General features: G+C 36.9%; 1 protein-coding gene across 2 annotated transcripts in view; it reads left to right on the top strand.

Moving 5' to 3' along the window:
• Window positions 1–12489, top strand: part of LOC106883440 (adenomatous polyposis coli protein) — a 188252-nt gene extending 175763 nt beyond the window's left edge. For both annotated transcript variants that reach the window (XM_052967125.2, XM_052967124.2), the window contains exon 11: window positions 343–12489. In XM_052967125.2, the coding sequence (XP_052823085.1) occupies window positions 343–8384 (8042 nt within the window). In that variant the 3' untranslated portion in view covers window positions 8385–12489. The remainder of the gene's footprint in view (window positions 1–342) is intronic.
• The last annotated feature ends 364 nt before the right edge of the window (window positions 12490–12853 follow it).

Here is a 12853-nt window from a genome sequence, read left to right as displayed (position 1 = left end):
TGATTTAAACTGCGATCTTGTAAAACCTTATGATGTAGCAGGGATTAACGTTATTTAGCACATTTGTATAAGTAGTTGAAGAGGTAGGTAGAGTGGTACTTATTTTTTTAGCAGTATTGACAACTGAAATAACTGAATTAGATATATCGTTATTAGGAGCACAATGCAAATTTCTAAGTTTTAAGTAATTGGGTTTCAGTCATCAGTTGAACTATCCATCATATTCATAGACAATATCATACTAAACTGACAAAATAAATGATGCTTTAATTTTTCTGAAATTTCTAATGATACTGAAGATTGACTTTTTAATATTTAGTATTAATTTTCTTTGGATTTCAGGTGGTCTTCAGGCTATTGGAGAACTTCTGCAGGTGGATCATGAAATCCATGGCAACACTACTGAGCAGTACAACATTACAATGCGGCGCTATGCTTGCATGGCTTTGACCAACTTGACATTCGGTGATGGAACAAATAAAGCTCTATTGTGTTCCATGAGAGGTGTTATGGATGCTCTAATTGCACAATTGCATTCTAGCAATGAAGACTTGTGTCAAGTTGCTGCAAGTGTTCTCAGAAATTTATCATGGCGAGCTGATCTTGCCAGTAAGAAGACACTGCGGGAGGTTGGTGGTGTTACAACATTAATGAAGGCAGCAATGCGTGTGAAAAAAGAATCAACTCTCAAAAGTATACTAAGTGCACTTTGGAACCTCTCTGCTCATTGTAGTGAAAATAAAGCTGATCTTTGCGCTGTTGAGGGTGCAGTTGAGTTCTTAGTAAGCACATTGACTTATAAAAGTTCCTCAAAAACTTTAGCAATCATTGAAAACGGTGGTGGTGTTCTCAGAAATGTGTCCAGCCACATTGCTGTAAGGGAGGATTACAGGAGACTCCTCCGGCAACACGGCTGTCTGCAGATTCTGTTGAAACACTTACGGTCTCCAAGTCTTACAATTGTCAGTAATGCCTGTGGTACACTATGGAATTTATCAGCACGCTGTCCTGAAGATCAACGCGCCTTGTGGGATATGGGAGCAGTTAGCATGCTCAGAAACTTAGTGCATTCAAAGCACAGAATGATCTCAATGGGCAGTGCTGCAGCCTTAAAAAACCTTCTTGGTGCCAAACCAGCATCTTTGAACTTTGATTCTGACAAACATGTCAAATCCAATATGCCAACATTGCATGCAAGGAAACAAAGGGCAATTGAGGCTGAAATTGATCAAAATTTATCTGAGACTTGTGAGAACATGGAAAGTCCAAGGAACAGTCCTACAGAGAACCGGAAACAAGATACTGACTCTCCACATTATCTTTATTCATCTGGCTATCAGTTATCAGATTTAGAGAGTCGAAGGGCTTTCATGAAAACACATATGTTTATGAGGACAGGGAGTGGGGATGGTGCAATGCTGTTTGATAGCCGGACACGGTCTCCACATAGAGTTACACGATCTGGCAGTCAAGACAGTGTAGGGAGTGTGCACTCTGATATATCACATGATCGTGCTAGGGTTCATCACATGCTTGCTAAGAGCTCCAAGCTACTATATGAACGCCAAGGTTCAGTTCTTGAGAAAAGAAGAGATTCTAGTCTAACTCGATTAACTCAAGAAGGAAGTGCAGGTAGCCTGGAGAAATTGCGAAATGCACCTCAACACATGATGGAAAATGAAGATGGGGTTTGTGATGAAACTGTTAACTATAGTAACAAATATGTTGATCATGCTACTCAGAACTGTTTGGATCCTGCCAAGCAGAGCTGTTTGGATCCAAGTAAACAGAATAACTGTCCCGTCAAATTGGCCAACTTTGCTGGTAATCCTTCATCTTATAGTGCACAACAACGGATGTATATGTATGTCGTTCCCAATCAGTATTCTCATAAGACTTACACAGACAGACAGATTTACAATGATAGGATGACAAATCCTTCCAGTAATAAGAACAGTTCTGAACCATTGATATCATCGTATGGAGTTTATGCTGAGACTGATCTAGACAACATTGACCAGCTTGACCAACCAACAGATTACGGGAAACGATATGCTGAATACACGGATGATCAATGCACAGACAGGCCAATAAATTATGTATCACGGTACAATGATTCCGACCCCAACTGTGCAGATTGTCGCCTTGAAGAAGCTAGACGAACAAACGAGAGAGTTGAGCAACGAGTTCACACAGTTCACGATGACTCATTAAAAACTTTTTGCACGGAAGGTACTCCACTGAATTATCTGTCAACTGCTACATCTTTGACAGATTTGACTGGGAAACACGAGAAAGGGGAGATGCGAGAAGAACTAAAGAAAGACATTCTGGAATCATGTGCTGAAGATGAAATTAAGAATTACACTCTTGACTACCAAAACATGGAGAAAACTGGGAACAATAACAATAACAACAACAACATCACCAACAATAACAAGAAAATAAAACGTGGTTCAAATACACATGTGAGTGGAATTCCAACATTTAGATCATCTATACAATGTGTTAAAGAATATGTTTCCTCAAAAGCACCAACAGAAAATCCTATTGATGTAGACATACTGGAAGATCCCTGTGAAGGAGCAGCTGACCAAATGAAAACCTATTGTGATGAGGGCACGCCTATCAGCTATTCACAAGTGAGCCCAATTAGCAGCCTCCATAGCAGTGAAGCTGGAGATCATGAAAACCTTCCCAGGACCAATGTACTCAAAAGTATTGATGAAAATGAATGTAGTGAGGAACTTCAGAAAACTACTATCTCTGAAAAGACTGGTTCTGACATCGTTAACATAGAACGAAAATTACTAAGTGTAGATGATGCAGAGAAACCATCAGAGTCAATTGGAGCATTGCCTGATGCAGGTTCTCCAAGTGATCGAGAACAGAAGACTGTTACTTTTGATGAAAATCACATGGTTGAAGAGACTCCACTGATGTTTTCCAGGTGTAGTTCTCTAGGTTCATTAAGTAGTTTTGAGGCTCACTCTGTACACAGTTCTGTTGTCAGTGAATATAGCCGGCGAGCCAGTGAAGTTGTCTCTCCAAGTGAGCTCCCTGACTCTCCCAGTGAAACTTTCCCACCTAGTCCTACACGGAAAAGAGCTGCTGAAAAATGTTCTAGTGTCAATGACCAGGAGCCTGAAACTATGGAAGAGATGAAAGAGTTTACTGTTGAAGCCCCTGAAAGGGACCCAACAAATGCAACTGGAGCCAAACCTACTTCAGGAACATTGGCTGATGTACTGAAAGGTGAACTGATCTCTGACATTGGGAAACTGGATTCCCCCATTGTCTACAATACAGAAGGTACTCCACCAAACTTTTCTGAAACAACCAGTTTAAGTGCATTGACCTTTAGTGATGATGAACCTCAAATGATAGGCAAGAAAACACATATCAAGACAGCAATTAAGGATGGGAAATCTGAGAAAATTTCCGAGAAAGAAGACAAAGAGAATTCTTCTATGTCAGAAGTGTCAGAAGGTGAAGAAGATATTCTGGCACAGTGTATTAGTTCAGCTATGCCAAGTAACTCGAGTAAAAAGATTCGAAGAAGCACCTCAGATAATGCACTAAAGAAAAAGTCTGAATCATGGAAGACTGAAAGTGCAACTAATAACAAAAGCAAACTTCCAACAAAGTCTGTATCAAATAATGCACGTACAAACTATGGCTCTTTGAAACTGAAGAGCTGTCTTCGGTCTGTATCTGTCTGCAAACAAGAGGAAGATCTTCTCAATACTGATGCTGTCAAATCTTATGCCACTGAAGGAACCCCTCTGAACTTTTCTCGAACTACATCATTAAGTGATCTGAGTATACTTACACATGACAATGCTCCATTAAAACCTAAGCATGAAGAAGCTGAAGAGTCTGATAATAGTTCAGTTTGCGATGAGAATGATAAATTACTCTCAGAAGTTATTCAGTCAGCAAAACCAAAGGGAAAAGTCGGTCGTAAGCCAACAGTGATTGATCGAACTGCAGAGGGTTCAGAGAGCAAAGAAAAATTCCCTTTCCAAATTTCACCATTAAAGGAAAAGAAATGCATCAGTATGAATCCAGATACAGTCAAGACTTATGCTGTAGAGGGTACTCCGATTAACTTTTCTAATGCCACTTCTCTAAGTGATTTAACTATTGATTCTATAGATGGTCTTGACATGGGTTTTATACAAAAGAATTCAAAATCAAAACCTGGAGACCCTAATTACACCATTCCAAATAAAGATGACTCTATATTTGCTTTGAATTCAGCTGCAGACTCCCCCAAACATTACATGATGGAAGGAACACCAATAACATTCTCTCGGAACGACTCGCTTAGCTCACTTAGTTGTGATGATACAGAGGATGTGTCTCTAAGTCATCATCCTAGTGCAAAGCAAGGTAAGAACAAGTCCTCACCTTCTCTTGGACAACGTTGGAAAGCAGATACTGGTCGAAAAGATTATCAACAATCCCCAGATGGCACTGGTGTTCCTGGTACAGAACTGGGTCGCCATGTAGTGGGGCAGTCTAGTGAAGAAATTCGACCCGCTTTAATGGACCCTGAGGGTTATCTTAGTGATGAAATACCAAAAGAATTTGCAATAGAAGACACACCAGATACTTATTCTCGCAATTCTTCAACAAACTCCTACAAAAACAAATGCCAAAGGGAAAGTCCTTTGGCTAAAGTTTCTTCCACTAAACAAATAGGACCAGAGCTAGGTCTACCTGACCAGAAGGCTTCATTTAAGGTGGAAGGTACCCCATTATGTTTCTCTAGAAATAGCTCTCTGAGTTCACTGAGTATTGAATCAGTAACAAATGATTTTTCACTCACTGAAGAAGCTCTTCTTGAAGAATGCATTAACTCTGCCATGCCAAGAGGAGATAAGAGCAAGTCAGATAAAATAGGATCAAAGAGCTCTAGACTACCTACTTTAAATTCTCCTGGAACAATTCCTCAGTCAGACCAAGTTGAAAAAGATAAGACATCTTTGTGTGTTTCAAGAAGTGAATCTTTGATGTCTCGTTCTTCAGAAGATTATAGCATGAAACATGTGAAGACATCAATGGTACCCAATATATCAAATGGTCAAGGAAGGCTTGATGTTAATAGTAGCAATGAAATCACAAATGCTAACAATGTTCAAAATGAGAGTTTACGGAAATCAACCAAATCCTGCAGTGATTTTTCCACAAATCCTGCTGTTGATGCCCGGCAAAGATTTGGCTGGTGTCGATCAAAATCCCAAGACAGCGATGGATTTCTCAAACGCAAGAAGGACTACTCTAACCATGAGATTGCACAAGCTAACTCTCTCTCGAATCGGCCATTTCTTGGTTTGGGGGAGACAACTGAGCAAAATGATTCGGTTCCCAAAGATAACCGTTTGTTGGAAGAGAAGCAAAGATCGATGCAAGAAATTGAAATGGTCAGCTCATTGCCACAATCAATAGGTGCAGATTCAAATGGAAGCATTGAAAAAGTAGACAGTGAGAAATCAGATGCTGCTGATGACAGCCACTGTGAGCTAAAACCAAGTAAAAGCCATAGTGATAGTATTATGATGTCATCTTCTCCTGATGATATGAACTCTGATGAGACAAATGTTTCTGATGAGTTAGAACATGAAGATGTTCTTGACATCAATTTGGCTGAAGAACAAAGCAATAATATAACTGATGAAGACAAGGACAGAAACTCTTTTGAGCATGAAATCTCTCCTGAAGAGGAACGAGCTCTTGAAGAGAATGCTAGTCTTGTTGTTTGTGAACTCATTACTAAAAGAGAGCTATCCAGCAGCACATTTGATGAAGATTCTTTGATTGAAAATGAGAGTATATCACTAGTCTCAAATGACTACACGTCTGATACAGCATCAGAGGTTTCAGTGACATGGTCTAAGAACTCAGAAGACTTGAGTGAGTATTCAACATCAACTTTATCTCATTCAGAAGCTAGCAGCAGACGAGCTCGTATTGTGAAACCCTCTGCTCATTCTCAGCCATCATCAGACAAATCTGATCCGGAAAGTAATAAATCAGTGAGAGGTCGACGAAAACCATTATATAGTCGTAAAAATCCAGTAACAACAACACCAGTAAAAACACTAAATTCAAAACCTGATAACTCTCGTGTTATTCGTCCAGCTTCTACTCGCCAACCAGGAGGTCCAGTAAAATCTAATCCAAATAGTCCTAAGAAAACTGTAACCAAAAACACCAACGCCATGTCATCTGAGGTTCCTGTAAACAAGGTAAACCCTCGAACCACAAATGTCCGGCGTTCTTCTGGAGGAGGAGGAAGAAGCATGTCTCCTGGGAGTCCATTAAAGTCCCAAACTACCAAACAATCAGCTGGGTCTAAATTACCTGTAGTAAACAGTGAACGACCAGCACGAGACAGTAGCGTTAACCGAGGGGGTCATTCTACACAAATTGAACGTCCCAAACCCCCAATAAAACAAGGAACTTTTACCAAAGAAACTCCAGCTTCTAGTGGGGATAAACAGTCAGCCAGTGAATCTGATAAAAATGAGAACAAGAGTGACATTGACACTTCAACTGTAAAACTCAGAGAAAGGAAAACATCCTCTAGTCCAAGAAGCTCTGGAGGCTCTACAGGAAGCCAAAGGAATTCTGATACAACACCTCCTGAATCATGGACAAAAGCATTAGGTTCATTTAACTTTTTAGTAGACACTTCACACGAACAAGGTTTTCATGCGCCATTTGAACAAATTCAGCGGCAAAGAAATTCTCGTGATGCTCCTCCAGCTCTTCGTCAATCAAGCACTAACACAACCCCTACTAAAAATACCCCAACTAAAGTTACTTCCCCTGTTGGTAAGGGTGGTAGTCGCAGTAATACAACATCAAACAAATCTGGCATTGGAAGTCTGAAGAAAAATACTCCTTCAAGTAGTCCTAAAAGTAATGGGAGTAATTTGGATAAAAGTAATAGTGGATCAACAGGAACTTTACGCAAGACTAGCAGTAAAACAAGTTTAAAAAATTCAGACAGTAATGCTAGTCTAAAGAAAGCTGATAGCAATGCTAGTCTCAAGAAAACTGATAGCAATGCTAGTCTTAAAAAAGCTAGTGACAATTCTCGTCCTTCAACCCCAACAGGAAAGAGAGGAAGCTTAGGATTAAGCAAAAATCAAAGCATCTCTCCAGGAAATGCTCAGTCTAAAAAGTCTGAAACAAGCCCACCTTCTAAAGGAACTCCGACAGTTAATGAAAACCGTCGGTCGTCCAGTACTGGCAAGAAACCGGTGGCCAGTAAGATTGCGAGCCTTTGGAAACGGAACGAATCATCTAATGATTCTGCTTCCTCTCCAGAGTCCAAGCCTACCAAGCCACCTCGTCAGCAACGGTCACATTCTACAGGAGGTGGTCAACGTAGCCGTCTAGTTCCACCTCGAATTTCCAACAACAAGAAATCATCCTCTCCACCTATAACACAACAAGGATTAAGTCGAACACATACTTATGATAAACTAAGTTCCTTTGCAGATAATTCTTCTGTAGTAACAGAAAAACTTAATGAGAATAATTCTTCAGTTGTGAAAAGCATCAGTCCTATAAGTAGTCCAAAAGAAAATAAAAATATAGATAGTTTTAATGAAGATATCACTTTCACAATGACCAAAACAAATTCAGGTACCTGGAAAACTCAGAAGTCTCGCTCCGAGGCTCAAAGTTTACCAGATGCTGATCAAACATGCCGAGTTCAGGAGAAAATGTCAGATTCTAAAAAATCTCTAAACAGCATGACTTCTGATGAAAGCTGGAGAAACAATAATTCATTAAGTGAACAGCAAGAATTTGATGGGAACAATGAAGATGTATGGGTGAAACGGAATGAAATGATAAGAGAAGCAGAGAATAAAATGTTACTTGATAATAACTGCGGTGAAGTGAAAGAGACAGAAGACAGAAAAGGCAGTGCCCCTCGACAAGGGAACTGTGCTACCAAAATGCCTTTGCAAAACAAAACTGCTTCAAAAGAAACTGTGATAGACTCTTTGCCTTCTGAAGCCAAAGTTTGGAAATCTGAACTGATTTCTCCGCAGAGTGAACTAAAGCGAGCAATATGCTCAGAAGTCCGAACTAATCCAGCATGCTCAATATCTGCAGCTATTGTGTCGCCATTTAATTACACTCCAAGTGCCAAATCACAAAACAATAACTTTGATCAAAACAGAATCTTGGCAAAGGCAGTCACAAATGGGAACAAACGATCATCAATTCCATCTCCTTCAAAACATGCAACAAAAACTGAAATGTTGCTTGCACGGCGGCGACAAAACTTCATGACAAAAATGGAAGATGCTGGAGATGAAGATGAGACTAGAAGAGCTTGCCGTGTAACAACTGTATAGTGGAACTGTAAAAATGGCGGAAATAAAAATAGGCAAATATTGACCAGCGCACTACTTTGGATAACGCTTATTTCTGAACAGAATGCTGAACTTGCTATGGTTGCAGTCAGAGAAAGTCGAAACAATCAACAAATAAGTTGTTATACAAAAATAATTTTCTCTCACAGGCAATTCGAAACAGAGTGAGCTCTAAGTTTAGGTTGTACAATTCCATTGTGAAAACAATATTTGTTTTTTGTTTTTTTTTTAAATATTATTTAAGAACATATTGGTCAAAACTTGACCAATGATTTATTTATTTCATCTCATGTTTTTGTGCAATTGTTGTAAATTCATCTCCGAAGCTGGCGTTACTGTGCGCTATAGAGATACATTATGCATTAGAATAAAATATGGGTGTGCAATATATTTCTTGTTCATCCATTTCATCATATTTCGGGGCTTGTAAATTCGATCAACTCAATACTAAATCTGAATGCATCATTTTGGCAAGAACCAGGTTTTTTTTTTTTTCCTTTTTTTTTTTTTTTAAATCTGTAAAATCATTTTGGACCTGCAGAGGGTTTAACATCCCTTGCTACAAAAAGAAAGAAAAAAAAAACTGTACTGCATGTTGTGTGCTTAAGGAAAAAAAAATCAGAAAAACTTCACCATTTAGATTATTTGTTGCTTAGAAGCACACATTGGTTGTTCAAACACCTTGATGAGGAGATCAACATCAGTGCTGGTAATTTATTCCATTAACTTTGCAAACAGTTAAAGACTGAAAAATAAAAAAACTGTTTGGAATTGATGGGTTCTCTCTCATAAAAACTAAAATGTGGAAAAAAATGTTAATAAATCTATTTTCTGATTTTGCATTTAATTTCATGTCAGTATGTGTAAAAAAAAAAATCAACTAAATATTGCCAATCTCATGGTGCTGCTTGAGTTTTATATTTCATTTTATTTTATTTTTTTAACGCTATAAAAAATCGTCAACTTTGCTTGTTAGTATTGTGAGCTTAAAAACAATGTCTTTTATTTAAAAAACAAAAACATATTAATGATAGTAAATATAATTTTTACAATAGCTATTTCATTTGGTTAAAACTGACAAATTAGATTCAACGCTTATATCTTCCCCTGCTGTTTTCATATAAGTACAATTCATTCACAATGCAGGCATTTATTCTAGTATTGGTATCCCAAGTGGTCCATTTTGTTATCATAATCATACTAATGAGTGCTAGTCTACTACTCTTTCTTGTATACAACATCAATAATACAAACAACAAAAGAGATTCTTTATAATATGAAAGTCTATGACATTTGTAATAGAATTACTTAAGTATTTTAAAATGATTTCATTTCCTGGTCATCAAATAATCAAACTAGTGCAGTTCTCTCAAGGCTGAAACTGCCATTTCTTGTTGACATGCATTTGATACCTTGTTATACATAACAAGGTAGGTAACCTGCTAGAATTACGAGCCAAATCTCTCTCAAGCCATACCTGACTGTCTTAAAAAAAGGAGACATTAGATTATGTAGTCCAAGGGAAACTATATATAAAAAAATGACAAGTTGGTCATGGCTAGAGTGCCTTTGATCATAAGTCTATCTGAGTAGTGTTAACCTGGGGCTAAACAGCTTCAGCCTTCTTGCATTTAGTAAGTCGAGTAAAGCACTTTTTTTTTTTTGTTACACATCTTTATTTTGAAAAAATTTCATTGAAAGTTTTAGTGTAGATGCTCTGATAAGATCTTCAGTCATAATGAGTGTTAATTGAAGGTTATTTCTTAAGATAAATTAATTACCTTTCATATTCATTTCAAACTTTGATTTCTTTGACCATGAAGAAAAAAGAAACACTGAATACTTTTAACTACTTCAACATCTCTCACAGGTTTATTGTATTTTATATTTTATATTATCTGCCTATTTGTCAACATGGTGTTGGCTGAAATAGCAGATTACTTCCTCGATGTAAATATAATCAGTAATATTCATTGTGGGAAGGACTTATCACTCCAAAAGAGGAGTAAATTCTTTTCCCTCACCTCCAAGAAGAAGAGAAAAAAGACAACATAAGAAATGTTTCGCTGTTGTTCACAAATTTTAGAACAACATATGAAAATTAGTCATTCAGTGCTTTATTTATCACATGAAAATGTGATAAATAGTCATTTGCTTGACTTTTTCATCATAAAAGGTATTCTCCAATGGGGCAACAGTAGCCCCATTGACTTAGAGGTAGGGGGAAATGAGACTTGTAATGTTCGTGCCTTTTCAAAAGGTTTTGGTGACGTAAGTGAAGTGAAACAGCTACTACTTGGAATTGAAACCAAGTTGTAGACTTGGCATGCTGAGGGCTTGCCTTCTACTCTTACGCCACTTGCTACATTATGAATATAAATGTAGTTTAATTCTAACCATGTCATTACTATTTGCAATATTATTAATCATGTTTGACATTTAGTGTATATTGCCTCCAGTTTTGACATGGTTAGAATGCAATTACCCATGATAGAAGTTGAACTGGTCGAGTTTATTCACAGTATTCAGAAAGGTAATTTTGTAAATATATCTTTTGAAATAAATGGAGTGTTATATAGACTGTCTTCTTAACTTAAGCAGTAAACCAAATATAATTTGTCAAGTGCCAGAGAAACAGATTGAATACCGGCATATATGTGAGATTTTAATTTACTTAATCTAATATTTAATCTGTTTTTTTTTATTGCATAAGGAATACAACCTCATAGTTTACAAGCCTGTATGTGATCACTCAACTTGCTAGAAATGACAACCAAATCCCTGTCAAATCACACCATACCATCTTAAATAAGGAAAGGATACATTAGATAATGTAATCCTACAAAACCTTGAAAAAGACATGATGGTCATGGCTGGAGTAAATTTGATCATGATTTTGCTTGGTCAGGGTTGATCGACAGCTAAAAACCAACTTCACGTTTTATAGATGAAGGGAAATGGGAAAGGGTGACTTAAATGCCTTTTCCAAATTCAAACTACTCTTCTATGTTCCCCGTATACATAATTACAAAGTGTATAAAGTATAACTAATTCAGTGATCTTAGTTATAGATCCTTAATGAAAGAGGTTTAGCAAGCAAAAATTGGTAACCATTAATAATTAGCTTTTCAGTGTCACGGCATTCCAGAGTTTGTCCTATACACTTCCTGATCAGTAGCACTAATATAATAAGCAATTGTTGCATATATAATAAATATATATATACATATATTTTTTTTCACACACATGCACACACACACACATTGTGCACGAGTGTATGTATATATAATGTATTTTTGTGTGTGCGTGCATATGTATGTGTGTATATATATCTATATATTTTTAGGTGTATGTATATACATATATGTATTTAGGTATATGTGCATACCTATACATGCATATATAGATGTATATATATCAACAACAGCATATGGCAGTTGTTGTCACATGGTGTGCTAATGTGTTGAACCTACTTTGGCATTAACTACTACTCGAAAATAAACATACAAACTTTAACATATTTTTATGCATAATATGACTTCAACCCAATGTAATCTTTGTGTCTGAGTATGTATTATTATATTTGAAAACAATTTACAGTCAGATTATATCATGTTACTGCAAGAACAAAATTATAAAGAAAATTTACCATCTTTGGTAGGTGTACAGCACTCATCTTGCACACCTAGAATATATATGTCCCCTGGTATACATAACTGTGAATTAGTAATTGTGTGATTGAAATTATTGATACAATGTCTACTCTAATATTTTTTTGTATTCACTTCCTTATAGATGTAACAAAACAAAATAGTTTTGATATTTCAGACAACCAATTCTGAATAAGAAGAATGCTGATTTTTGTCATCAAAACTTTTAGAGAGAGATATTTATTACTCACTCTTAATTCAATACAGAACTTGAAATCAGTGACCTGACATAGTGATAATTAATATGATACAAATAATAATTATTAATATAATAAACTACTTGTTTTCTGTTTCAGGATATGAAATGATATATTTTTATTCTATGAAGTCAGGTTGCTTCTGGCAAACAGAAATACAATAATAATATATACCAAAAATATAACTGAATAAATGAAATATATTCATAAGAATTGTGCCACCATGTAACACTACAAATTCAATGAAGGAGATTCTACATGGTTGCTTAACTTGCTACTAATAACAGTCAATTCTCCCTTGAATCACCCACCCCACTCTATCTTGGTCACAACAACTGGAAGCTTTTGACCATAGGTCTGCATGATCAAGGCTGACCTGGGGGCTAAACACCAACCACCACCATCACCTCTGAATCAATGAGTGAGCTTTTATATGGTCACTCAAACGTCTAGAAATAACAGCCAACTATCTTGAAAGTGAAGGACACATTGGATAATGTAGTCCGAGATATATATTGTCTGAGACACAGACAGCATGGCCATG

Source organism: Octopus bimaculoides, chromosome 4 (genome assembly GCF_046866305.1).
Source record: "Octopus bimaculoides isolate indiv1 chromosome 4, ASM4686630v1, whole genome shotgun sequence".
NCBI lineage: Eukaryota > Metazoa > Mollusca > Cephalopoda > Octopoda > Octopodidae > Octopus > Octopus bimaculoides.
This window is presented reverse-complemented; position numbering and strand designations above follow the sequence as displayed.